Raw genomic sequence first — 25,848 nt, 5'->3', positions numbered from 1 at the left:
CGGTTTTCCCACTCCAAAATTTCACTTGTTTTATGAGTCTGCACCAAGACTAATATCATCCCTGTACATTTAAGAAAGAGCATGTTCAGCCTTCAAATTAAGTGTAATTTTTAGCAGGATTCACCATCACCAGCCACATCAAATTAGTTTCTAACAGGCTTTTATCGCTCATTTCTCATAAATGTTTTTCAGACTTATTTCACTGTTTTTTTGGTACCAAGAACTAAAATGTCACAGGGCTTGGGCTGGTCCACATGAATTTATAGATGTGAGACCTACATGTTTGGAGGGTCTTTCGTAAAGGCTAAAATGAAAGAGAGAGAGAGAGAGAGAGGAAGAAATAGAGAGAGAAAGTATGTGGGTTGAAACTGAAACTTTTTGGCTGCTGACGAAATACTCGATTGAAACCCATTTGAGTGGAAGTTATTATGCTGTAGCACGTAGGTGATAATGGCAAATTGTCAGAGTGATCCCCCTTTTTTTTCAGAATGCAACAAATAAATTGGGTTACTCCCAGGACTATATCACATTTACTATTCCTCTGGTTCAGGAAATGTCCTAATTATGAGGCATCCCTCTGAACTTTTTGTCCAGTGCCCATGTTACCATTTTGGCAGCTACCTGCTAAATGCCCATGGTCCTTTGTATACTTTGTTTACTTTATTTTGGCTGTAACATGTAGTCACTTTTTTCTCTCTTTTCAGCACTGCACAAACTGCCACCCCACGCCAGTTATTTACATCAAGTCATTATTGCCTCAATACATGCATTTAACCTGTTGAGGATGGGCTGATTTTGCTACAACACGTATTTCCCACACATGCTTGCCCAAGTATACTCGGGACTCGTCTTCAAGGGGTTAATGGATGGAAATGAGTACAACACCTGCTCTATGCCTATAATATACATGTAGGGTCAATTATAACACATCACTGTGACTATGACAAAATAAATGTTCCATCACCATGAGAAATTCCCTTGATAAGAAGCTGACTTTGTACCATTATGCCAGTCGAATGACCAAGCAAATAAATAAATAGATGAATGAAACAAAACGAAAAAAGCAAAACTTGCTTGCATTTGTCCCTTTAAAAAAAACAAGAACTTTTAAGACCACATATTGTGTGAATTTGATTGTCCTTCTGGATTTTTGTTTGTTCCTTCCCGATCCTTCCCCATGTGAACAGTAATCTTTACAGACCAAACCTAATGTGGCCTCTTAAAGAAAGGAAACCTTTGATGTTTAAAGGGATGGTACAGTATTGGTGGAGATGAGAATTGGGCTCTTAATTTTGCGAGATACCAAGAAAACACTTATAGAATAGTACAGAGCATACCATTCTAAGAGGAATTCAAAGTTTATTTGATGAAAATCGGGTTTGGAATGACTGAAACATCCAAAAACAAAGTATAACAAAGCGATCGTAAAAAAGTGTGGGTCCCACACTTTATTAGAATCGCTCTGTTTTGGATATCTCAGCCATTTAAAAACCAATTTTCATCAAATAAACGTTGAATTCCTCATGAAATTACGTGCTCTTTCATATTTCATAAGAGGTTTCTCATTATCTCACAAAAAATGTTAGAAACCTGAAATTAGGTCTCAACCAAAACTGTGCGATCCCTTTAACTTTTCCTGCTCTTCTAAGTTCTATGCAATACATGTTTTTTACCCGTTTCCCTTTAACCCGTTGAGGACAAGTCCCGAGTATACTCGAGCTCTTGTCTTATGGGAAATGCATGTTGTAGCAAAATCAGTCCATCCTCAATGGGTTAACCGAACTGTGCTTTGTCTGCTGACCGGCACCCTCGTTGGGAATGCTTCCTATGCTGGTTGGTACTGAAGTCTGGATATAATTGCTACATACAATGGTGTAGCTATTACATAATCCCCTTATCCATATTTTGTAATAAGTTGTAGGCCTATAACAGACTTCAACGATTGTTTAATATTGAATAATGATTAAATATTGTTATTATCAGATTTCGAAAACTGTCATTCCAAGAGGCAAATAGACTAATTTGTAAAATTGATTTTATTTAATTTTTTTTTCAAACATTGTATATTTTTGTTTAAGTGTATAATGTAGATGCTTTTTAAAGATGATAATTATATGACATATTCTGTCCAGAGATATTGATAGTGAATTTTGAAATTGGTTCCCAAGGCATGTTTAGACAGTGGAAAGAGACATGTTTGCTTGTAGCAATTACTTCATCATCAAGAAACCAAATGGCTTGATTGGATTTTTCAGCAGCAGTTTCCTTTTGAGGTTTATGCAAACTTCTCAAGATGCAGCGTGAGATGGACAGACATGGTGTGGACACACGGGTACAATGCTGCTCTTGTTACCCGGCATAACCACATTGTAGCATTCCAAAGTGGTACCATCCATTCAGTAGATTGGGTGTTTGTTGTCTGGGTTCTTGTTGATTTGTACTCCATCTGTTGTGTAGCTATTCTTTTTCCATGTCTGTGGCTTGCTCCAGACTTGCCATACCTCTTTGCACAGAAGGAGATTTTACCCCAGGGTACCAAGCCCTGTGCCCCCTCCCTCCCTCCCCCCCCCCCCATTTCCCTGTACCCTGCCCTTAAGAAGACAACATTACAACATGAGATCTGTGAATGACATTATGTACCAATAAGCAAAGACTTAACTTACATTGCATATTTTCTCTATGGGGTTATTTGAGGTTGTCTGTAAGAGACTGGAAATTGTCAACTTTGTGAACTTTCTGAAATATTGTTTGGAAGGATAATTTCAGGTGTTTAGCAAAATGTCATTCCATTTCTAAGTTGACTATTAAAGTTTGAGTAAAAAGAAAAAGCAACAACACAAATTGATCATTACACTGTAGTGATAACTCTGTAATCAATGGTAACTAATCCTTAAAACTACTGATGGATACAGTATCAATTGTTACCATCATGGTTTATACAATGGGGCCCAATAAACATTCAATGAATTGAGTGTGTGCAGTCAGCTGCTGTCATGCACATACACCGTAAACTTTCATATTTGTAAACACAAAATATTTATTTTAAAAGACAGATCAAATGCAGTTAATATAGGAGGCATGATTTTTCTTTCATGCTGCACTGTGTTAAATCCAGATGGCTTCTTCAGCAAGCTTAATGGGATAATTAATTGCGAGAAGTACTTCGACGTGATGGCATGAACAGATGAAATTGAAAGTTGGTTTGAGAATGGGACAGCAACGTGTCTGACGAGCCAGAGTATATCACAGCCTCCAATTCTTGAATGTGACATGAACACGGTAACTCCAGTGCAGATATTTCTGTGTGATGCCTGCTTGTGCTAAACATATTTTGCAAAACATTGTCTCAGGCTGAATATGAAATTGAATATAAATTTTAAATTAATAAGATGTTCTTAATGAGAGTACTTTGCTTTATGCTGTATAAAACTTCAGAAAATTCAAATAGAAAAAAAATTTCCCCAACCCCACCCACCAAAATAAAAGAGGAAAAAAATATTCAAAGCATATAGCGTATGACATATAGCATAAATATGATAATAAATCAAAGTTCAAAAGGGTATTATGTTCAATGATTTACATAATACCCTGATAAAAAGATGTAGCATTTGTATCATTGTGTCATCTGTCAAATGTCTCATGTTTATGATATGTTTCTTTTTGTTTGTTTCTTTGGAGCTAAATCTCCAAAATCATATTGCCTTCTACTCACCATCAAATCAAATAGAGTTAGTGAAATCACTTGTCACCCTAGGGCTCAAACTTGACAAGATTAAGTACCTAGGAACACTGTAAATACTTTAAAGGACAAGTTCACCTTCATAGACATGTGGGTTGAGTGAATGCAGCAATATTAGTAGAACACATCAGTGAGAGTTAGAGCAAAATCGGACAATCCGTTAAAAAGTTATGCATTTTTGAAGTTCCTGCTCAGTCACGGCTGGATGAAAAGAATACTATAGCTTGTGATGTCACATGAGTACAACGATATAAAGAAAGAATAAAGAAAATTCAACATATTTCTATTTTTCTTGCATAACAAAAGAACACTCGACTTCTCTCTTTCAGAAGGCAGGGGGAATAATATTACCCTTATCATACGTCAGTAGCAAGTCGAAGAAATGTGCACTTTATTCAAAAAGTAAAGTTTTGTGAAATTCTCTTTTTATTTTCCTTATATACAGTGTAGTTGTACGCATGTGACATCATACACTGTAGCAGTCTTCTCTTCCAGCAGTGACTGCGCAGATACTTAAAATATTCGTAACTTTTGAACGGATTGTCCAATTTTCCCCAAACTGTCACTGATGTGTTCTACTAATATTGCTGCATTCTCTCAGTCCTTATGTATTTAAAGGTGGACTTGTCCTTTAATGAATTATCAAGATACTTGAATGAGAAAAGAAAAAAAAAGTACCATGGTATTCATCTATGAACTCATGCCTAGTACCGGAGCTTTATATACTTAGATTGTACACATGGGCTACAGAGTACCTCCTTGATCACACTTGGCAAAATATATCTCCACAACTGTCTCCGGTCATTGAGGGTCAATGCTAAGTGTATGGGGTAACTATACCAGGCCATGATGGAATCCTTGAAGTCCAGCAATGGCTATCAGATGATGGGTCACTAATGTCCAGAGTATTATCTGTAAGGTTCCATCATGCCCCACTTGCGGGCAGATGTCTTTGATGTGGGGGCTGTTCACACTCACCATTTCCTTGTGAAATGTGATAGCTTTTTGTTTGTGAATAATCCCTGCAAAGATAAGGGTCTTTGGGAATAAGTACAAGATGTGCCAACTATATTGTCATTAAAAAGGTGCTTTGATTATTACTAAGATAATTTTAGCAAAATAACAGGGTCTCAACTGAAGTATTTTTTATGTGCTCAGCAAACATGGAATGGGAAACTGATATGAAGATTGTGTGTTTGGCTAACATTCTGAAGAAGTATCAGCTCCTTGAGTTCTTGGTAATGGGGATCAAGTTGAAAGGGGATGGCTAGTACCTGATCAGTGGGAATCGGTGGTAATACTGGGGGATGATTGTTCCAATCCTTGTGGATTCATTTAAGAATACATTATATATATTGTTGTGTGAAAATTGTTTGCTTCAGAATGGTCTCATATTCATGTAATGTGCAATTCAATGTTTACAGGTTAGCATGCCTGTACAGTGACGGGGCGATCGTTAACGGTTATTTAATAAATGAATCCCACAAGGATTGGAACAATCATCCCCCAGCATTCCCACTGATTCCCACTGATCAGGTACTAGCCATCCCCTTTAATACTGAAATCATGACTGCTCCTGCCAGTAGGGGACTTAATTGATCCATTGGATCTTAGTATTTATAATCGATGATCATATCTACTGATTGGCTTCTTAACACTGTCATTGTATTGTGTTCGAACAGATTCATGCAGGCACCTGGTTTTTCAGTACCTGGTAACACTGAATTTGGCTGCTTGGGTGTGTACACATACCATCTGTCCATTACCATGGTCAAGGAAATTGAGAAGGTTCTCCAAGCAGAGGAGAAGAGCTTATCATTGAGCTAACTAGAGATAGGAAGAGCATGCTGCATGTGGAAGTAGTTTTGAAGGAATGCTAGGGGGTGGGTGGGTCATGTCACAAAGTAGGGCCTACTTGGAACTAGTCAGCCGGGGTGATAAGATAGGCAAGTCATAAGATAGTCAAGTGTTTCAAGCAGCCTCATTTTTGTCATGAAAAATGAAACCAAGAAATATATCATGTCTGTTTGGCATGACGTCAGTATACCTGATCTGGCTCATGTCAAGACAAAAATGTATAACCCCTACTTTTTGCTTCGTCTACCAGAAAGCATTTAAGTGTTTTCAGGAATCTAAAGTGATTTTTTCATGGAAATCCATCCTTAAAACCCCATATGTCAATATGATGCAAAAAAAGGAGAAAAATGTGTAAAAGAGGTACATGACTAAATGTCTATACTATGTGTAGATTTTGAAGAAAAACAATAGATCAATAACCGAGAGAGTACAAGGTTCTTGTCTAAACAAAGTTTGCAGATAAACTATATGATCATCTTTAACCCATTAATGTCTATACTATGTGTCTATACTATGTGTAAATTTTGAGGAAAAACAATAAATCAATAACTGAGAGAGTTAAAGGTTCTTGTCTCAACAAAGTTTGCAGATAAACTATATAATTATCTTTAACCCATTGAGGACGGGCTGATATGTTGCTATAGCATGCATTTCCCATAAACTGCTGCCTGAGTGTACTCGGGACTCGTCCTCAATGGGGTGATGTGTGATACATTTGGCATAGAGTCCAGGAGATACATGTATTACAGTGTATGTCTCTTTAGAATAAAGTAACTTGTTCTGATATTTCAAGCACAATACAAACAAAGAGTTTCTGGGGAGAGACATTATAATGCAGCTGTCATTTGTATGACGCACCTCTTGACCCCCGGGAAATGTGCGTCATGGTCGCGTCAAGTACCACCAATTTGATGACGCGTGGTACCGTCATGGGAGCAAAATGTCAGTCACAAAACTGACCCAGGTGTGCGTCATGGTCGGTCATTTAACCAGAGTGTGTCAAAAGGTTCGTTAATAGGACCGTCATGTAATTTTGCGAGGCTTCATGCATGGTATCCCTCCGTACGGAATATTCCCAACTCGCGATCGCGAGGCGGCCGAATTCACCGGCTCCTGAAAACGCGAAAATGACACAATTTTCATTCAGTTTTTTATAACATACTGATACTCACTTCACACTCGTATGTCTTCTTTTTCTACCTGATGTCAGACTAAGGTCTTTTCAGAAAGTTTGAGCACAAATTTGCTACAAAACGACAGTACCAAATACGATTTGTGACTCTTTATCATCAGACATCACATACACGCCCGCGGCATCGCGAAGCTCGCTATCCTTCTATCGCCGGATGTACGGGGGCCGCGGCGGACGCTGCATGCTATATGGCATGCACCGCATGTGCACTGCACAGCAGGCCATGCTACTATACTGTCAAACGATACACTGTTGGCGTTGTGTATGTGACGGTGAATTAGAGGATTTCGTATATTTCATTTATAAAATTGCGGCAAACATGTACGACTACGAAGCTAGAATCTGCTAGAAAAGAAGTAGTGCAACTGTACTGTGTACATAAATAATAATAATAATAATAATAATAATAATAATAATAATAATAATAATAATAACGAATAATAGTAACAATAACAATGATAATGATAATAATAATGATAATAATAATAATAGTTGCTACTTGTATAGCGCGCAGGTCCGCCTTTCGGCGCTCATGCCATGAGTCATGGTGCAAGAAATACTAGTAAATTAGAAAAAAATAGGACCAATGAACAAAGTAAAATCAAGTCTCAAGATATTTAACAATTCTGTATTTATGTATAGAATCTGAATTGTCGTTAGTCTGGATAGTTCCTAGAATTCTATTAAAATTTTTAATAGAGTTCAGGAAATCGAATCGGAATCCCCAGCTTTATAAAATGTATATTATGCTGCATGTAGAAATTCTACAATCTAGTCATATTAATCACAGGCTCAGGCCTCAGCCTTTAATAAAGATTTAATTTAGAATAATATAGCTAAATTGAATCTCAAATCAGAGGTTCTATTAATCGTTAAGAAAATCAAAACACTGGATGAACTCGATGGCATTTTATATGATCAAAATTTAATTTGCAAGCCCAAAAGTCAGAAAATCTGGATATAGATTAGAGTTGAATTTTCAGAATAAAATAGGCCTATATTTACACAGTTTAGTTTTATACACATGATTTAGAATTTTGATATAACCTTTTGAACGTCAAAAAATAATACATCTGGCTATTTAAACGTGTGGTAGATCTACGTGAAATGTCGCGATCGATATAGATATCGCTCGAGTGCAATACTATACTGCGTGCAGACATTTTTACCATCGAAAAGTCACACTGCACTCTCAAGCGATCCCTCGCGAGTGTATTATGACTTTTGGGTCGTACGTGCATGTCTGCCCTATTGCTGACGGCACCTAATTTATTGACGGATAATGTGTCGCATTTTGGGCATCGGGACTGGTCAAAATAAGGAACAGAGCAATTAAAAAAAACAAACAGAGAACACACTGTACACATCGTGTTCTAAATATGGTATTGAATACCGTGCGCGCTCGGTATCTTTAAGTGGTGCTCACTACACGCTCGCCGCAAGCGGCTCGATGTGCACCAATATAAAGATTCCTCGCAATGTTCGTCATTGAATAACACATTCCACTCTGTGCCGTGTTTAATATTTGTATTTATGTTCATCCTCTCAATGCTTGTGCAATCGTCGGTTCATCATTTTCTAGTATATTGTTACTTTCTGCTATTTTCTGCTCTATTTTGTTACCAGGTACATTCTGTGAAAAATTGTGATCAATCCAAAATGGATTTCATTCAATAAACTGAAATTCACTTGTATCTTCCCTTAAATTTCCAGAGCCCGCAGAACGTTTTTCCTTCTGATGTGGTGGTGTTTTAATATAGTGGGTTGACACAGACACAGAGGCAGAGTCCATGGACTGTCAGTAGGGCCCCTGGATTGGGATCAGAGCCCCCCTCCCCCCCCCCCCCCCCCCCCAAAGCCCTTGGGGCATTATGGTTTTTGGAAGCCAATGGAAAATGAGCAATTACAATTAAAAATGTTTTGAATTAATGTTCTTTTCTTCTCTTTTTTGGTGGAGGGTGGAGCAGCCCCCCTCCCCACTTTGATGGCCATATTTTCCATTTCAAATCATCTTTATCATGTCTTTATGTGGTTATCATTATGCCTATTATGGTCATCACCTCTGTCACCTTCATCATCATCATCATCACCTCCATTATCTTCACCATCACTTTCATCATAAATAAATGCCTTGAACATCACTTGTGATTGTCATCATCAGTATCATCTCCATCTTCATGACCAAAATATCACAATCTTCAATACTGTCCACTGTATGATATTCATAAACTATTAACCAGTTGAAGAATAATGAATTGCTTCTTCTTTCTCTCCATCTCAGATACATTCTGCAAGTCACAGTAAAAGAAGTTTAGCATGCAAGTCCTAGGGTAGATAGAACTACACATATACAATGTACCAATACCAATGATAAATCCTGCAAAGAAACTTCTTCCAATACTGAAGCATGATGAATTTATTAGGACTAGATGCATTGATGTGACTGTTTCAGTTGCTTTGATGCTGACATATTGTTGTCTCTCAATTCTCGCAAAGATAAAATGAAATGAGTGAAGTGATGCCTTTAAATAATGTGTGGTGTACTTTTTTATAGTCAAGATTTTTTTTTTTACAAAGGAAAAGAGAAATGTCATAATTGGAACATATAGGTCCAAGTCAACTAGTAGTTAACAGTTTTATCAATCGGTTTCTTTGCATCAATGTAAATGCAAATAATTTTTACAACTTCAATATTGACAACTTCTTTGTCTTGTTCATTTATATATACAGTACACATACTTTGGGAAAGAACAACAAAAAAACTCATTTACAACATTGAGCAAGTTTGGGTGAAAAGGTCACATACTACAAATCTTGACAATTTGAACATTTAATACTTCGATATCTGCTCCATGCAGGCAGCCTTACAAAACCGCTTAACTAAATTGGTATGGATGTCCTTTAGATGACCAATTTTAATTATATGTTCACCTTCATGTGAATAGAGGTTTTAAAATTTACGTTTGGATACTAGTATTTGACCATTACATTGGAGGTTGAGGGAAAACAGGTTAGTTTCAGGTACGCCTTAAAAATGGTTATTTTATAGCATGTTTTATTTCAATGAGGAAAAAACTGAATGTATGTATTACATTGGTACATGCACTTTAGTTCGCTAATTGCCATCTGTAAACATATACGTAATGATTTTCAAAATTGATTTGCAAATACAATGGATGTTTAATATATATTTTTGTGTTTATTTTGAATGAGATTTTGATTTCCCTTTAATTTCACAATGTCTTGTTTAATAGTTCATGAAAAAGAGATATGCAATTTATACATCTACGTGGGCAATATGTAATTGAGTTGGCTGATGGTGTCACACTCTTTTTTTTCTCATATATCTTATCTGACATTTCAAAATTTCCATTTTTTGAAAAATCTTTCCCTTCTATCGCAATAAGTTACAATTATAATTGTACATGTTCCACAAGGAGCCAAAGCATGGTTTACATTAGTGGATCAAAAGAAACTGACCTATGAGCTATCTGAAATCTTATATAATAAACTTTACAGAAGAATGTGTGACATCATCAGTTCACTCATTTGCATACTGCACATACTCAACATATCACGGTTTCATTAAACAATGCAAAACTTCAAAATGCTTTTACTTTATTTTACATCCAGTTATCCTGAAACTGACTGATATATTTGCTTAATCTTAATCTACTTGTTCAAATCAAGTTGATTCAATAAATTGCAGTAGAGTTGCACTTTTCTGCATATCTGTGTTCTGCATGATGAATATCAGTATGGTCGCAAGCATGCATACAGGTTTAAGCATACCGGTATAATCAAGTGACTGAGATTGAAAGTAGACTGGGGAAATAAACAAAATTCTTCACACAAATATGACTTCAGTCACTAGTTGGATCTGAGAATCCATCTGCATATGCAGGAGAGGAGACATGACCATCAAAACAAGGGGAAGGCACTGATTTCAATTCCTATCATTTGACCATATCATCACAGATTACTGGAAAAGCATTCCAAAGCTTTGAATCAATAGACAAGAAAGCTTTATCTGCACTAGCTCATTTGTTAACAAGAGTTCCGCGAATCGGAACAGTGTATATGCCCGAAGATTAAGCCAGCTCTCTTTCAGTTCCAGTTAAAGCATAATAATGCCAACTCTGATTTTTTAATTTTTCAAGGCAATTCAAGTTGTTTGGTAATCTTGACTCAACTCTACCATAGGATTATGGCATTGAAGTCTCCAAAAATAAGTAGGGCCTGCCCAGATCATTGGCACACTTGTACATAATGAAGATAAGATCTTAAAGTCACTTTTCTGCGGAATGGGCAACAAATGTAGATCTCACAGCAGTGGCATGAAATGTCTCTCTCGACATGATAAGCAAACAATATACTCAGCAAAGTGTAGAAGGTTCTGGAGGTGATTCCAGTTGAATTGCAATATACCCCCTATTAAATAAGCAGAGTTGCCATAGTCCAGCCGAAGGTTCTGGAGGTGTTTCCACTTGAATTGCAATACGCCCCCTAGTAAGTAGAGAGTCCCCATAGTCCAGCTGAAAGTTCTAAAAGTGCTTCCAGCTGAATTGCAATACACCCCCTAATAAGCAGAGAGTTGCTAGTCCAGCCATAGGTTCTGGAGGTGCTTCTAGTTGAGTTGCAAAATACCCCCTAATAAGCAGAGAGTTGCCATAGTCCAGCCGAAGATTCTGGAGTTGCTTCCAGTTGAATTGCAATACTCCCCCTAATAAGCAGAGAGTTGCCTAGTCCAGCCGAGAAAAGAAAGTGGCCAGCCTGGCAGACGAGCATGGGTCCATGCCGATCTCGATGAAGCATGGAGTGATCATTTCTCGTGACAAACGGGACAGTACCATGTTCCCCTAGGTTTGCGTCTGATGCTGCATATGCATGAATAGCGGAACCATCGTTGGCCACAAGTCACCATGTTGCACATGACCGTCTTCCCAAACCTGCCACTGTAAATAGAAAAAAACAAAGAAATTCACATTAGATGGATGTAGGCAGGGCTGGGTACATTTACAGATTTCAATCATGCAATTATGTAATTAAACCACAGTATGTGTATCTACATATTCTCCTTCCTACAGTTTCCCCAATTAAGACTTTATGCAATTATTGAGAAATCATCTACTTGATGGGAAGAATGATAAAAGAAAGAAAGAAAAAAAGACAGACATAAAATTTCACTTTTTCAGAGAAAATCAAGAACTTAATTTCTATCTGTGTTACAATCACAAAGTGTAGATTATAATGATCTTTACCAGTACACAACTGGATCACTTACAGATCAAAATCGGTCTTGGAATAGTCGTATCAGTCGACAAACATATGGTGAGAGGTCCAGCCGAGGAAAGAAAGTGGCCAGCCTGGCAGACGAGCATGGGTCCACGCTGATCTCGATGAAGCATGGAGTGATCATATCTCGCGACAGATGGGACAGTGCCATGTTCACCTAGGTTTGCGTCTGATGCTGCGTACGCATAAATAGCGGAACCATCGTTGGCTACAAGTCACCATGTTGCACATGACCGTCTTCCCAAACCTGTCACTGTAAATAGAAAAAAAAACCAAAGAAATTCACATTAGATGGATGTAGGCAGGGCTGGGTACATTTACAGATTTCAATCATGCAATTATGTAATTAAACCACAGTATGTGAATCTACATCTATTCTCCTTTCTACAGTTTCCCCAATCAAAACTTTACGCAATTATTGAGAAATCATCTACTTGATGGGAAGAATGGTAAAAGAAAGAAAAACAAAGACAGACATAAAATTTCACTTTTTCAGAGAAAATCAAGAACTTAATATCTATCTGTGTTACAATCACAAAATGTAGATTATAATGATCTTTACCAGTACACAATTGTATCACTTACAGATCAAAATCGATCTTGGAATAGTTGTATCAGTCGACAAACATATGGTGAGAGGTCCAGCCGAGGAAAGAAAGTGGTCAGCCTGGCAGACGAGCATGGGTCCACGCTGATCTCGATGAAGCATGGAGTGATTATTTCTCGCGACAGACGGGACAGTACCATGTTCCCCTAGGTTTGCGTCTGATGCCTACGCATGAATAGTGGAACCATCGTTGGCTGCAAGTCACCATGTCACACATGACCATTCTCCCAAACTCACCACTGTAAATAGAAGGAAAAAAAATTAAAAGAAATGCACATGAGATGGATGTAGGCAGGGCTGGGTACATTTACAGATTTCAATCATGCAATTATGTAAGAAACCCACAATTTTTTCAAGTAATTGTAACTGTTGGAGAAAGAATCCTCATGACAAACCACAAATGCACATAAAAACAAATTGTTTGAGCAAGAGAATGCTGCTATATGTTGGACATTTCACAAATTTTATGGGGAATTATACCTGGAGAGGCATATTAAAAGTCAATGGGTTTTATATATAGGCCAGACCGCCAGGGTTTGTACATGTATCTAATTACACTTGAAAACACTCAAAACATAAATGCAACATCGTACATATCTCCTTAACTCTTGGCATCACATTTGATCTCAATTCCCTTGCATTTCTGTAATAAACTGGGTTCCCACATATTCTTACCGGTGGCAGATACAGAAGTCTTCCTCTCCACCATCATCATACTCTGGATTTTCATTGACATCAGAGGTCTCTCCATCATTGCGGCTGTTTTTGGATGCCCTTGTAGCTCGAGCCCTGATTACGCCAGCAAGTCTCCTCTGCTTCATGCTCTCTAAATGTTCCATCCACATTTGCACTTCACGCACTGGGAGCAGAGTTTGCCTTGCTAAGTCTAGGATGTCTTCTTCATTTACTTCTCCACTTGGTCTTCTCAAGGTCTTAAATGCCTCTTCCAAGACATCACGTGGTGGTTGACATGGAGAACCATTCATATTGTTGGGATAATGTATGTAATGGCCACTACAATCTCCACTGCAGGTAGTACAATTGCCGCCCCATGGTTGGCCAGGATCGGGAACAGGAAGAGGAATAAACGCTACGCTTGGGCCACCATCATACCAAACCATATCTCTTCTTTCTGTGCTACATACAGGGTGAGGACATGATGTCTCGAAGCAGGGCAACAGCTGGAAGACATAAGCTGACGGTAGTCCTCCCTGCATGTGCCTGTTGCGCATGTCCCATACTTGTTTGAAATGGTTATACAAGTCAGGCTTTTCTCTCTTCAGTTGTTCCCTGGCTGTTTTTGATCCCTTCAGGAATACCAAAAGTGATGGTCTCCTTTCTTGGAATTCCTGGGCCCTGTCATCTCTGCTTCCCTCCACCAGCTTTATTTCAGATCGTCCTGCTGGTGCCCCATCACATCTGTTTATGTAAACATCAGTTGCAGTACGAAGATTCTGTTCCAACTTCGCCTCGTCCACCCCATCCTTCCCAAAATTTGAACCATGGATAGTGGAAGGGATGAACATGTTGCTGTGAGCTCTTGTGAGACATCCATTGATCTGTTCTACTTTATTTAAGTAGCTTCCCCCAGCATACCGAGCAGTCACAAGTGTACAATATTTCGCCATACTGAGATGCCATTCACTCCACATATATTGCACTTCTAAATGTGAAGGCCCTTCATCTGTCGCTCCATCCACTCGAATGCAGTCTATTGGCTTAAGCAAATCATCTCTGTACTCCTCCATCTCACTCATCATGTACAAGTCTGCCATGTGTTGGGCTGGATTTTTGGGAAATATGTGATGAGCCTTAACAACACCAAGGACTTTTTGACTGGTGGTATCAGTTTCCATGATGAGATGCATAGAAGTTTGCAGAACAGATTTATATTTGTTTACATAGTCTGTTCTGGTTGTGAGTTCTGCCTGATCTGTCAGTGAAACATTCTTATACTGTTTGTGGGTATACGTTGTATCAAGCCTGAACCCTGCAGCGTCATCCCTATTCAGAATAAACTTGTTGGTCCCATCTTTCAGTTGGAGGTGATCCAAGTCTTTGTAGAAAGCATTGCTGTAGTGGTGATCGGGATTAAGACGAACATTCCATCCTTTACGTGCACGCCGAGAAGTGATCTGTGCAACTCCTTTGTACCTCTTGGATGATATTCTTCTCTTGTTATGAGTAACGCACAGCTGCACTACAGATCCATAACTGAATTTTGTCCCATAATAGTCTTGTAAGTGCTCCCAGATACGTTTGTATGTTACCCTCTTTCCTCTTCGTAGGTTTCCATCAAAGGTATATACACCAGTTCGTCTCCATGCATCGGCGCCCACTAGATTTGCATGGACATATTCTTCCATCACTTTGCCAATGTTTGGATATTTCCTCAGTATCCGAGACACAGCTTTGGGTCGTCTCCGTTTCAGAAGAGATGCATGGGCAATTTTTTTTGCAATGGACCTCTGTGTCCGTCTGAAGATTATACTGGAAAGTTTTCTAACTTTGTCTTTTGCCTTTTGAGTCGACACTGATGATACACCTACATAATCGTCCGGATCGTCACTTTCTGAGTCTGTGTGCACAGTGCCTGACAAATCATTTGTGTAATCATGACATGCACTACTTCTCTCACTACTTGCAGTCGTACTATGTGAAAGTTCCATTTCTGAGTCTGAATCCTGCAATTCTGATTCCGAACTTGTACTATCACCCTCAGCATTAGACAATGATGCTTTTTTCCCGGAAGAAGCCTGGATGAAAGCCAAATCCCATAAAGCATCTCTAATTTGTTCCTGCTGGCTAATGGCCCCTTCAACAGTTTGTACTAGCTTCTGGGGATTTTGAACTCCTAGCTCTCGCCGGCTTTGTGTCACATTAAGATTTTGTGCTTTCATAGCGACATACTTGATAAGAGCCTGGTCTGTCTCCGATGAGGCCATGCTGCATATCTGCTTCATATCTTCTTTGGAAAGATGAATTTTCTCTGAAGGCATCGTTCTTAAATGGGTGATCATTTTCTGGTAGTCGAAATTTGAGCAATGTTCGGCAACATACATTACCTTTTTTTGCCCTACAGCAAATGCAACTAATGGCAGTTGCATACATAAACGTAGTGCTTTATCGGTTTTGTAAACCGCTGACGTTGTTGCACAATACAGTTCCTTCAGGGATATAATTCCAGAATCATGAACCATCTGTCCAATCTTCAAAATGGCAGAACATCTAGAACATGGTTGACAATGGTGACTAGAGCAGTACTTTGTCTTTAGAATGATAAAGTCTTCCATATGAATGTCACACAAAGCAGAGTAGTATATGCCATTTTTCCGTGTGAATTTCTCTGCAAGGGCTGTTTTATTCACATACTGTTGGCCCATACATCTAACAGCCTCGATTTCCTTTTCTCTGTGCATGGGCCCTAATGAAAATGTTCTTCTTCCTGATTATCCTCCTCACGTGTCACAGGTGAAGAAAGACTTGCTGCAATCACATTCAGGATTTCCTCAGGACCAGAAGCATCAAATGAATCTGCAGTGACAAATGTACACTTAGTACCACTTTCGTTTGCAACCTCCATAATCACACGGCCAGGTTCGTATTCAATGGCACTTGTTGGGCTGTTGCCACTGCTATCATCTTTGCAAAAGAATTGCACAGAAGGTCCACTTTCCATGCTGTCATCCTCACCAAAGAACACTTTTTCAGATAATGTGCTGCCATTCTCATCACAGCTGCTGTCAATATCAACACTTTGTGTCTCCTTATGCCACTTTTTATCCTCTTTCCTTTCAGATGGTCCACTGTCATCATTGCCATCTTCACCCATGAATTCTCTTGCAGATGATTTTACGCTGCCATTTTCAGAGCTGCTATCGACATCAGCACTTCGCGTCTCCTTACTCTGCATTTCAGCCCTTTTCCTTTCAGGTTGTCCACATTCAACATTGCCGTCTTTACCCATGAATTCTTCTTCAGATGATGATATGCTGCAATTTTCATCATCGCTGCTATCGACATCAGCTCTTTGCCTCTTCCTGCTCTGCTTTGCAGCCTCCTTCCTTTCAGATGGTCCACTTCCAATGCTCCTATCTTCACCCAGACATTCACGCACAGATTCTGTTTTAGATGATTGAACACTGCCATTCTGATCATCAACAGATATGAAATCAACACTGCTATCTACATCAGTGCTGCTATCTACATGAGCACTTTGTATCTCCTTTGACTGCCTTCTGGCCTCTTTTCTCCCACTTCTATTTCTCTTCCTGCTTCTTCTCTTTTCCAACTTGGCACTATGTCGTTGGATCTCTGTCTTCTCCATGTGCAGTTTCCGGATTTTCAGGTTCATCTCAGATACCTGCTGATCTAAAGTAGCTGCCTTACAAAACAGATTTGAATTCACAGCTTGCTCTTTTCCCTTCTCCAAATAGGAAACCTGTCTTCGGAGGCTACTGATAATTTCTGTTAATTCATTTAGGCGGTCCTGGCGTACAACTTCACGACTGTGATTAGAAACTTCTTTTGCCTTGTGGCGCTCGGTGCCAAATTTCTTACTGCGTGTTTTTTTCCCATGTGCATACTCATAGCCAGACTCATGGAGAGCAAGTCTTGCTTTTTGGAGAAGATTCCCTCTGTTTTGCAGAAGTGATGGGTCCTCTTTGGCTAAGGAAAGTGCCACTGCATTGATTCTCTTGCCATAACGATTCACATGTTTCCCATCTCTGCCAAATATCTTCGCCCTTTCTTCTATATCTCTCTCAGAAAGCTGGCCACAGTCCGACTGGCTGGATTCCTGCACTAATGGAGGCTCTGAGCTGATCTTGAGGGTGCCATCTTTAGCGATAACCAGGGTTGACTGTGATGTTGAAGGCTTCACATATGAAGGTGCTGCAGTTGTTGAAGGCATTGTAGCTGATGCAAAATGGAGTATTATTTTGTCTTTGTCCACTAGGACATGGTTTGGTTCATCAACATATTCCTCAAAGAATTTGTCATACACCAGCACTCTGTCCACTGAAAGGTTAGAAATAACTACACAAGCCTCTTTCAACTCTTTTTCTACTTCAGCCATGGTTGCTGCCATAAGAGGTTTTTTGATGACCTCTTTCATCTCAAGAACGGCTGTGGCAAGGACACGTGCTTTTGGTGTATTCACACTGGTCACACCCTGCGGAAAATAAACAAAACAAACTTCACTCCTCAAAATTTTCCCTGATTTTCTGTGATAAATATGCCATTATCATGGCAACAGTTTCCCATTCAACCCAAAAATATGACTTGCATATCTTCACATCAAGACCAATGTACATGCCAAGTTTGATGACTATTTGTCGAAAAGTGAGAAAGGACTTTGATCTGCCAGATTTGCAATGGACCGCCCGTACTCTGATTCCTATATACCCCCCTTAAACTTCGTTTGGCGGGGGTATAAAAAACAATAACACCAATGATTTAATGCTCATCATGCATTGAGCTAAAGCAACTCAGGCAATTTTCAATTTTCAATGAGTTGACACTGAAATGAATAAGTAGTAACTGTATCATGTACGTTTAGGCAGTTCACAATAAAGATCAGGTTAAATGTCATGTCAAAATGAAACATTGACCTGCATCAGAGAGGCATGTAAGTACTTTTCTGCAAGTCAGCAAATGGAAGAAAACAAGCATTTAATTGTGATTCTGAATAACTTTACATACATTCATCACTTCAAATGCTTCCCTAAACTTTTCATGCCCTGGGATATTGATTACAGATCACTGATGATGCTTGTGTCACTCAGAACATGTAATGCAGCATTCCATTTAAGTGTCACCATAAAATTCAACTGAAGTAAAATTTCACTTCATTTTATAATATGACATTTACTTTGTCCAGTACTATTGAGTATGGCACATTTTACCCCTCTTTTCAAAATAGCCATCTCTTTAAATTCTAGGAAAAATTTCATTTTGTTTTTAAAAACTATTTCACCTTAATTTCCTTGCTCTGGCTTTGTTCAGCCACCTCCATTTTCCTTCCTCTGAATGCCTTGACTTGAGTCTGAAAAACACTAGAAAGCAAAACAGAAATACATTATAAAACTAGACCCTCATATGTTGTGTCAGTCAGTTTGAATACCATACCGGAACACAAGTTCTGCGATTCAGAACATTATACGCCCAAAGATTAATAAGCTAGTTCTCTTTCAGTTTCAATCATATCAAAGCATAAATTATGCCAACTCGGATTTGTTTAATGTTTTCAATAAAATGTAGATACCTGGGCAACGCTTCGTCATATATAAATGCAAGGTATATCACCTTTATGCACATCTACACATCCATACTTTTCATCGCAACAAATATGAAAATAGATATTAAATCTCGACTGCATGCAGTCGAAATTAATGCCTCCACCCTTTGCCAGATCTGAGAATATACACTTTAACGGAAGTTTGAAGTTAAAGTGTCAACCCATTCAAGAGTCATCACCAGGCCTGGCTACTTTTGTGTGTACTATGATGTATTATTTTTCATTTTTTTTAAAAGATCTAGATGGTGTATTTTGATCAAAATGTTCTATTGCTAGGCTTGTGTACACATGTTAAATCTACATAGACGTCTCGTACATATCAGTCCGGGAATCCCGCTCGTGAGGAGGGTCCCTCCTCATTAGTACCTCCCGGGGCCCCCCTCACGAGGAGTTTTTGGTTTTTTTTGTATTCTAATTATCTCTCACATCTAAAAGAAATAAAACCGTGAGTTGGCACATTGATTTTTTTGGAACATTGACATGTCCACTCTTATTGCTCAAATCAAGAAAAAATTCTGTCCTGTTTTTCCCAAAAAATTAGAGTTTATACAAATTGATGTCGCGCGACCTGTAGAAACATGCACTCAGATGGTATTCCCCGTTACGGCGATGCCGTATCTACTGGGGTGAGCTCACATGAAAGTTTCGCTCATTTCTACAGCGGCTTTGACCGTTCTGCAGGCAGACCGGCCGGGCGATAGAATCGCAAATCTACATGTATCATTGACTTGTATAGATTTACATATGCTTCAACAAGCAAACGATACGAAAAATACCAACTTACCTTGAATTTTGATTATTTCTACACACATTTTCCTCTTTTCGAAGTGGATATTTCGTCTATGTGTTTTCAAATCTGAAATTCTAGGAGCTGAGTAGGTTTTCATGAGTATCTTTGATGAGCTCGCGCATTGTTGGGCGGTTTCAAGACTATTTTGTGCATGATTATCGCAGAAATATTCTCGTACTCGTCCATAGGTCAGTTGCCTGGTGTACACGAGTACGAGAATATTTATGCGACATTAAATCACGCACAAAATAGTCTTGAAACTGCCCAACAATGCGCGAGCTCATCAAAAATACTAACGAACACCTTGCGGGAAACTGTGCGTAGAAATACTCAAAATTCAAGGTAAGTTGGTATTTTTCGTATTGTTTGCTTGTTGTAGTGTATGTATACAAGTCAAAGATAGATTTGCGATTCCATCGAGCAACACCAAGTTATTAAAACTCTATTCTGGTCGGAAAAACAGGACAGAATTTAAGATTTCTTGATTTGAGCAATTAAGAGTGGAGTCAATATTCCAAAAAATCAATGTACCAACTTGCAGTTTTAATTCTATTAGATGTGAGAGTATTTACCCTGAATACAAAAAAAAAAAAAAGAAACTCCTCGTGACCTCGTGAGGGAGGCCCCGGGAGATGCTCACGAAGGGGACGGACACTCATGAGGAGGGACCCTCCTCACGAGTGGGGACCCTCCTCATAAGCCGGTTTCCCGGACTGACAGCGTAGCTACAGCACGGCTTGCACTGCAGTGCAGCTGGATCAAATGAAGTGAAGTTGTTCAATCACAGAACAAAATGCTATGCTTGCAACATGCATATTAAATTTCAGGTTGTACTTGTGGATCATTTGAACGAGAAATTGAGAAATACAACAAAAGCCAGGTTGGCATTCGCTTTGCCGACTGCATGAACTGCATGAGCCTATACGTTAAACAAGTTTGTAAAATTAAATTTGTCTTTCTTTATTTAATATACACTGACTGTAGACCCCTATGAAAAGTGTAAGAAACTGCACTGCCACTGCACGGCACTGGTACTTCGGGTGCCGATAGGGCCTACATCAAAAACAATACATGGGACCGAAATAACAATTCATGGACGTCTGTCCTTGTAGTATATTAAACACGATACAGATCTCGTTGTTGACGAGGGATAAGCTATTTGATAGTTGTATAAAATTGTAAGGGAATATAAAAATGCTACAAATTCGAATAGAAGGATTATTAAAAGCTCGAAAACGTTAATACCTATAATTACAGTGCTGAGCAGCTGAGCGAGTCGTCTGCTCGCTCTATCGTATATCATACACAAACACAGGTTCAACTCGCACTCGACATCGACACTCGCTTGTTCAGCACGCCACGCTTCAGTCAGTAGCAACAATATACAGGTGGAAGCTAGTTTATAACGTGGCCGCACGCATTTTAATAACAATAAACGCACGTAGGCCATAATAGATCCACCAGGGCCCTATAAAGCTGTTTCATAAACCTGTTCGTAAAGTTACGAACCACTTAAATAATCAAAAGTAGTGACCTGTAGTAGCATAGGCCACTTTCACTACGAAGCTTGCGTGCCGGCAAAGCTATAAAAGCTGCGCTGCGATACGGAATGTAGCTGTAGCATGATAGTCATGAACACGTTGCGTTTAAAACCATCATGCATGACTGTGCATGTGACTTCTAATGCAGTTGCAGTCGGCAAAAGGCCGAAGGGATTGATTGTGAACCTTCTGATACATTAAAAGACTGATGGAAGAAAATGACTTGTATTTCACATTTCTGAAAAATCAGTGGTACCGGTGTGTGAAGCTGTTCATTGAAATTATATATTAAAAAGTTGTTCAAACTCACCAGAATCTCGCTCTCACTGTCGCATGAGCATCGATCGCGAACGTGTCGACCGTGGAATCTGCAGCAAAACCACGTGCGTGATGTGGACCATGATATCATGACATGTGTGATGGTACATGTATGTATAATACAGTGTATGTACAGGCGTACATAAATATGCGCCTGGCTACAGCGCTCGCTCGCGTACAGAACGAAAACTAGCCACTGCACTGGGACATGGATCGATCATTCAGAGCTCTGCAGCATTCCAGTCTGGTACGTACCGCGAATACATGTGCGTCAAGGGTCAGTCATTTTCACGAAGAGGTGCGTCACCATTTTGCATGGGTACTGCGTCAATGTCTCATAAAGGTGTGTCACTTTTTGTGACGGAGGGTACGTCTTGGTACCTAAAAGGTATGACGCACATTGGTACTTTGACGCACCTATCCCGGGGGTCAAGAGGTGCGTCATACAAATGACAGCTGCATAAGCCCTTTTTACACTTGTGTTTCTTAACCCCGGACTTTCTCTGACACAGGACTGTCGTTAGTCCCGTACCAATTTTTTCAGCTTTTTACACTAGCCAATTAGCCCCGTACTATCTCTTGTCCGGGGCTAAGGAGAAAACAGACCTTTTTACACTCGTATTTCTTAGTCCGGTACTTTCCAAACCACATGAATATTCATGATTATGCTGTGCACTGTACACGTACATGCACGCACAGGCAGCACTTGATTACCTCGTTTCTGATTGGTCAGTGGGGGTCAGACTTCGTCTCCTTCGCTTAGCCCAGGATTATTTTTTCGTTCTGTTTACACTCGCTTGCTTGGCATGCTAACCCTGCTATTTTGCAGGACCAGATAGTACCGGACTATCGGTGGGGCTAGCCCACTTTGGCAAAAACGAGTGTAAACAGAAAGTGGGCTAAGGATAATCCGGTACCAAAGGTGGGGCTAAGACCCCACCCCCCCCCCCCCCCCCCCCCCCCAGCCACGCCGTTGGGACTAAGCAAAAATTCACAAGTGTAAAAAGCCCTAAGGACATCGGGCATGGGCAGCTATTTTGGATTGCCCTAAAGACCAAATGTCAAGACAACTGACCGACATCAAAATCATTGATGATCTCATAATCGGATGTCTGAGTTTACTTGTTTTCATTAGTGTGACTGACACTTCTGTCACAATGATTTGATGGACCAAAATTCTCTTTTGGGGGGAAAGTTGTTCTTTGAAACTTTTAGGACTGCCAGGTCAAAAATTTAATGGACTTTGTGTCCAACTAGACTGTTGTTGGTATGGACAGAGTCAAACAGAAGTTTTTTTCTTTTTTTTAACCCGTTCCGTACTAAATTCTGAAATCCCCATAGACTTAATACACAGGCCACCAGGTTCCCATATGGAACAGGTTAAAAGAGTCATGAAATATGAGATTTTCATCAATTCAGCTTGAAAACAACCCGCTTGCAAAATAGCCTGAAGTTGACGCATGTGCACTCTGCATCATTGCTCGGCTTGCTCAGCCACAAAACTCTGTGTAGAGTTCTGTGTGCGGGCTTTATAGCACGTGATTTGAATGATTGGATTGAGAACATTTTGGGCTTATGGAGACACAACCCAAATAGTGCACTGACAAAAAACATGCCAGTTTTTCAAACCAGCCCCAGATTTTCGGGGAAATTGTTTTCCAGTCAGATAGCACACCATGTGCATCTTTATTGCACAAATAGCAGTTAATTTGAAATCAGAAGGGCTTTTTACACTTGTGTTTCTTAACCCCGGACTTTCTCTGACCCAGGACTATCGTTAGTCCCGTACCAATTTTTTTAGCTTTTTACACTCGGCAATTAGTCCCGTACTATCTCTTGTCCGGGGCTAAGGAGAAAACTGACCTTTTTACACTCGTATTTCTTAGCCCCGGACTTTCCAAACCACATGAATATTCATAATTACGCTGTGTACTGTACACGTACACGCACGCATCGGCAGCACTTGATTACCTCGTTTCTGATTGGTCAGTGAGGGTCGCACTTCATCTCCGTCGCTTAGCCCAGGATTATTTTTTCGTTCTGTTTACACTCACTTGCTTGGCACCGCAATTGCGGTGCTAACCCCTGCTATTTTGCAGGGCCAGATAGTACCGTACTATCGGTGGGGCTAGCCCACTTTGGCAAAAACGAGTGTAAACAGAAAGTGGGCTAAGGATAGTCCCGTACCAACGGTGGGGCTAAGGCCCCCCCTTAGCCCCACCATTGGTCCAGGGCTAAGCAAAAATTTACAAGTGTAAAAAGCCCTAGACTAATTTTCTAACCTCAAAATAGTGCACTATTTTGAAACTTCAGTCCAATGAAGACAGGCCTAATGAAAGTTATGATGAATTTACTCACCAGCAAGCCTCATCTTGCTTGTGTACGTATATTTTATCATCAGGCGTGAGAAAATTGCCGTTCAATTTGACCACAATTACTATTATCTGTAGTAGTATTAGGTGATTTATCTCCAACTGCTATCTGTTCATCCCTTGAATTGCATCCTGTTTCAAAGACCGAAAGATTGGACCAGAACAGGGACACACTTAAAGGGTGTGTACAGTTCTGGTTGAGGTGAGGATTTAGCTTTTAACGTTTTGCGAGATATTCAGAAACCACTCTATGAGATGTCAAAGAGCATGCAATTCTAAGGGGTATCAAAAGTTTATTTGATGAAAATCGGCTTTCAAATGACTGAGATATCCAAAAACAAGGTGAAACAAAGAGATCCTAATGAAAGGCATGGCCTGTCGCCTTTTATTATTATCACTTTTTTGGATATCTCAGCCATTTGTAAACCAATTTTCATCAAATAAATGTTGAATCCTTCTTAAAATTACATGCTCTTTCATATTTCATAAGAGGTTTCTCATTATCTCACTTTGGAATGTTGTAAACATGAATCCACACCTCAACCAGTACTGTACAGTCCCTTTAAAGCTAGAGTTCATATATTCTCTTTTGCTGGTATTTTTTTCCTTGTTATTAACCATTCACTCAAACAGGTTAGATAGAAACTCTATGACAGGTTGTGATTACAAAACTAATAAAAACAACAAGGAAAACTAAGGAAGTGAGTGAATATCTGCATTGTGATCAGTTTTGGATGATTATGAAGCTCATAATCTGATGTGAATGGATCAAAAAAAAACAAAAACAAAAACAAAAACAGAAGTCCCGACTAAACCTGTTCTCAATTTAATCCACTGGTTTGATTCGATTTGATTTGATTAGATATGATTTCATTTCATTTGAGAGATCCATAGTCAGAAGTTAAAATCACTTTAAAGGGATTGTACAGTTATGGTTGAGACCTAATTTCAAGTTTTTAACATTTTTAGGTGAGATAATGAGAAACCTCTTATAAAATGTGAAAGAGCATGTAATTCTATGAGGAATTCAACGTTTATTTGATGAAAATTGGTTTTGAAATGGCTGAGATATCAAAAAAGAGCGATTCTAATAAAGTGTGGGACCCACACTTCATTACGATCGCTTTGTTTTACTTTGTTTTTTGATGTTTCAGTCATCCCAAACCCGATCTTCGTCAAATAAACTTTGAATTCCTCTTAAAATGGTATGTTCTGTACCATATCATAAGTGTTTTCTTGGTATCTTGCAAAAAGTTAAAAACCCAATTCTCATCTCCACCAAAACTGTACTATCCCTTTAATAACGAGTGTCATGAGGATTATGTAATGAAGGTTCTCACTGCAAGTTGTGTCTGCAAACTTCAAGCGAAGTTAGTATATCCCAATATATATATATTTTTTTGTATACTATCTTGACATGAAAGAGTTTTGAGAGAGCTTTTGTTGTACATGAGAGAGCTTTTGTTGTACATGTAGTTTCTTTTAAACCAGATTTCAGTTTACTGTCACTTGTGTTCTAATATTGCAGTATTATAATGTCAGTGTGGATGGTGTTTTCTGATCTTTGATACTGTACCTCCCCTCCACCCCCCCCCCCCCCTTTCAAAGGGCAGAAACAAAGGACAGAAATCTTCCCATGAAAAATGCATCATGAGTTTACATCTGTTAACTCATTGAGGACGGACAAATTTTGCAACAACATGCATTTCCCATAGGCACCTGCACGAGTATACTCTGGACTTGTCCTCAGTGGGTTATAAAGGGTCAGGCTTCAACTCTCACAAAATATAGGCGTACATTCTACACTGTATTTGTAAACTTCAGGTTTGAAGAAAATTA

The 25,848-nt window shown here is 39.3% G+C and overlaps 3 protein-coding genes across 3 annotated transcripts in view; 1 reads left to right on the top strand and 2 right to left on the bottom strand.

The window, feature by feature from the left end:
* Positions 1-25,848, top strand: part of LOC139738962 (uncharacterized) — a 212,129-nt gene that overhangs the window by 122,884 nt on the left and 63,397 nt on the right. The window lies entirely within an intron of this gene.
* LOC139738957 (uncharacterized) lies at positions 12,800-16,109 on the bottom strand. The gene is made up of 3 exons (XM_071649575.1): positions 15,320-16,109; positions 13,366-15,283; positions 12,800-12,929 (listed from the first exon to the last, which is right to left on the bottom strand). The coding sequence occupies exons 1-3, from the start codon at positions 16,107-16,109 to the stop codon at positions 12,800-12,802; spliced, it is 2,838 nt and encodes a 945-aa protein (XP_071505676.1).
* LOC139738954 (uncharacterized) lies at positions 16,115-18,706 on the bottom strand. Its single transcript, XM_071649570.1, has 2 exons — positions 18,668-18,706; positions 16,115-17,863 (listed from the first exon to the last, which is right to left on the bottom strand). The coding sequence occupies exons 1-2, from the start codon at positions 18,704-18,706 to the stop codon at positions 16,115-16,117; spliced, it is 1,788 nt and encodes a 595-aa protein (XP_071505671.1).

The sequence above is a fragment of the Diadema antillarum genome, unplaced genomic scaffold (genome assembly GCF_040938485.1).
Source record: "Diadema antillarum isolate AM-2024a unplaced genomic scaffold, OU_Dant_1.0 seq00000776_RagTag, whole genome shotgun sequence".
Lineage (NCBI taxonomy): Eukaryota > Metazoa > Echinodermata > Echinoidea > Diadematoida > Diadematidae > Diadema > Diadema antillarum.
This window is presented reverse-complemented; position numbering and strand designations above follow the sequence as displayed.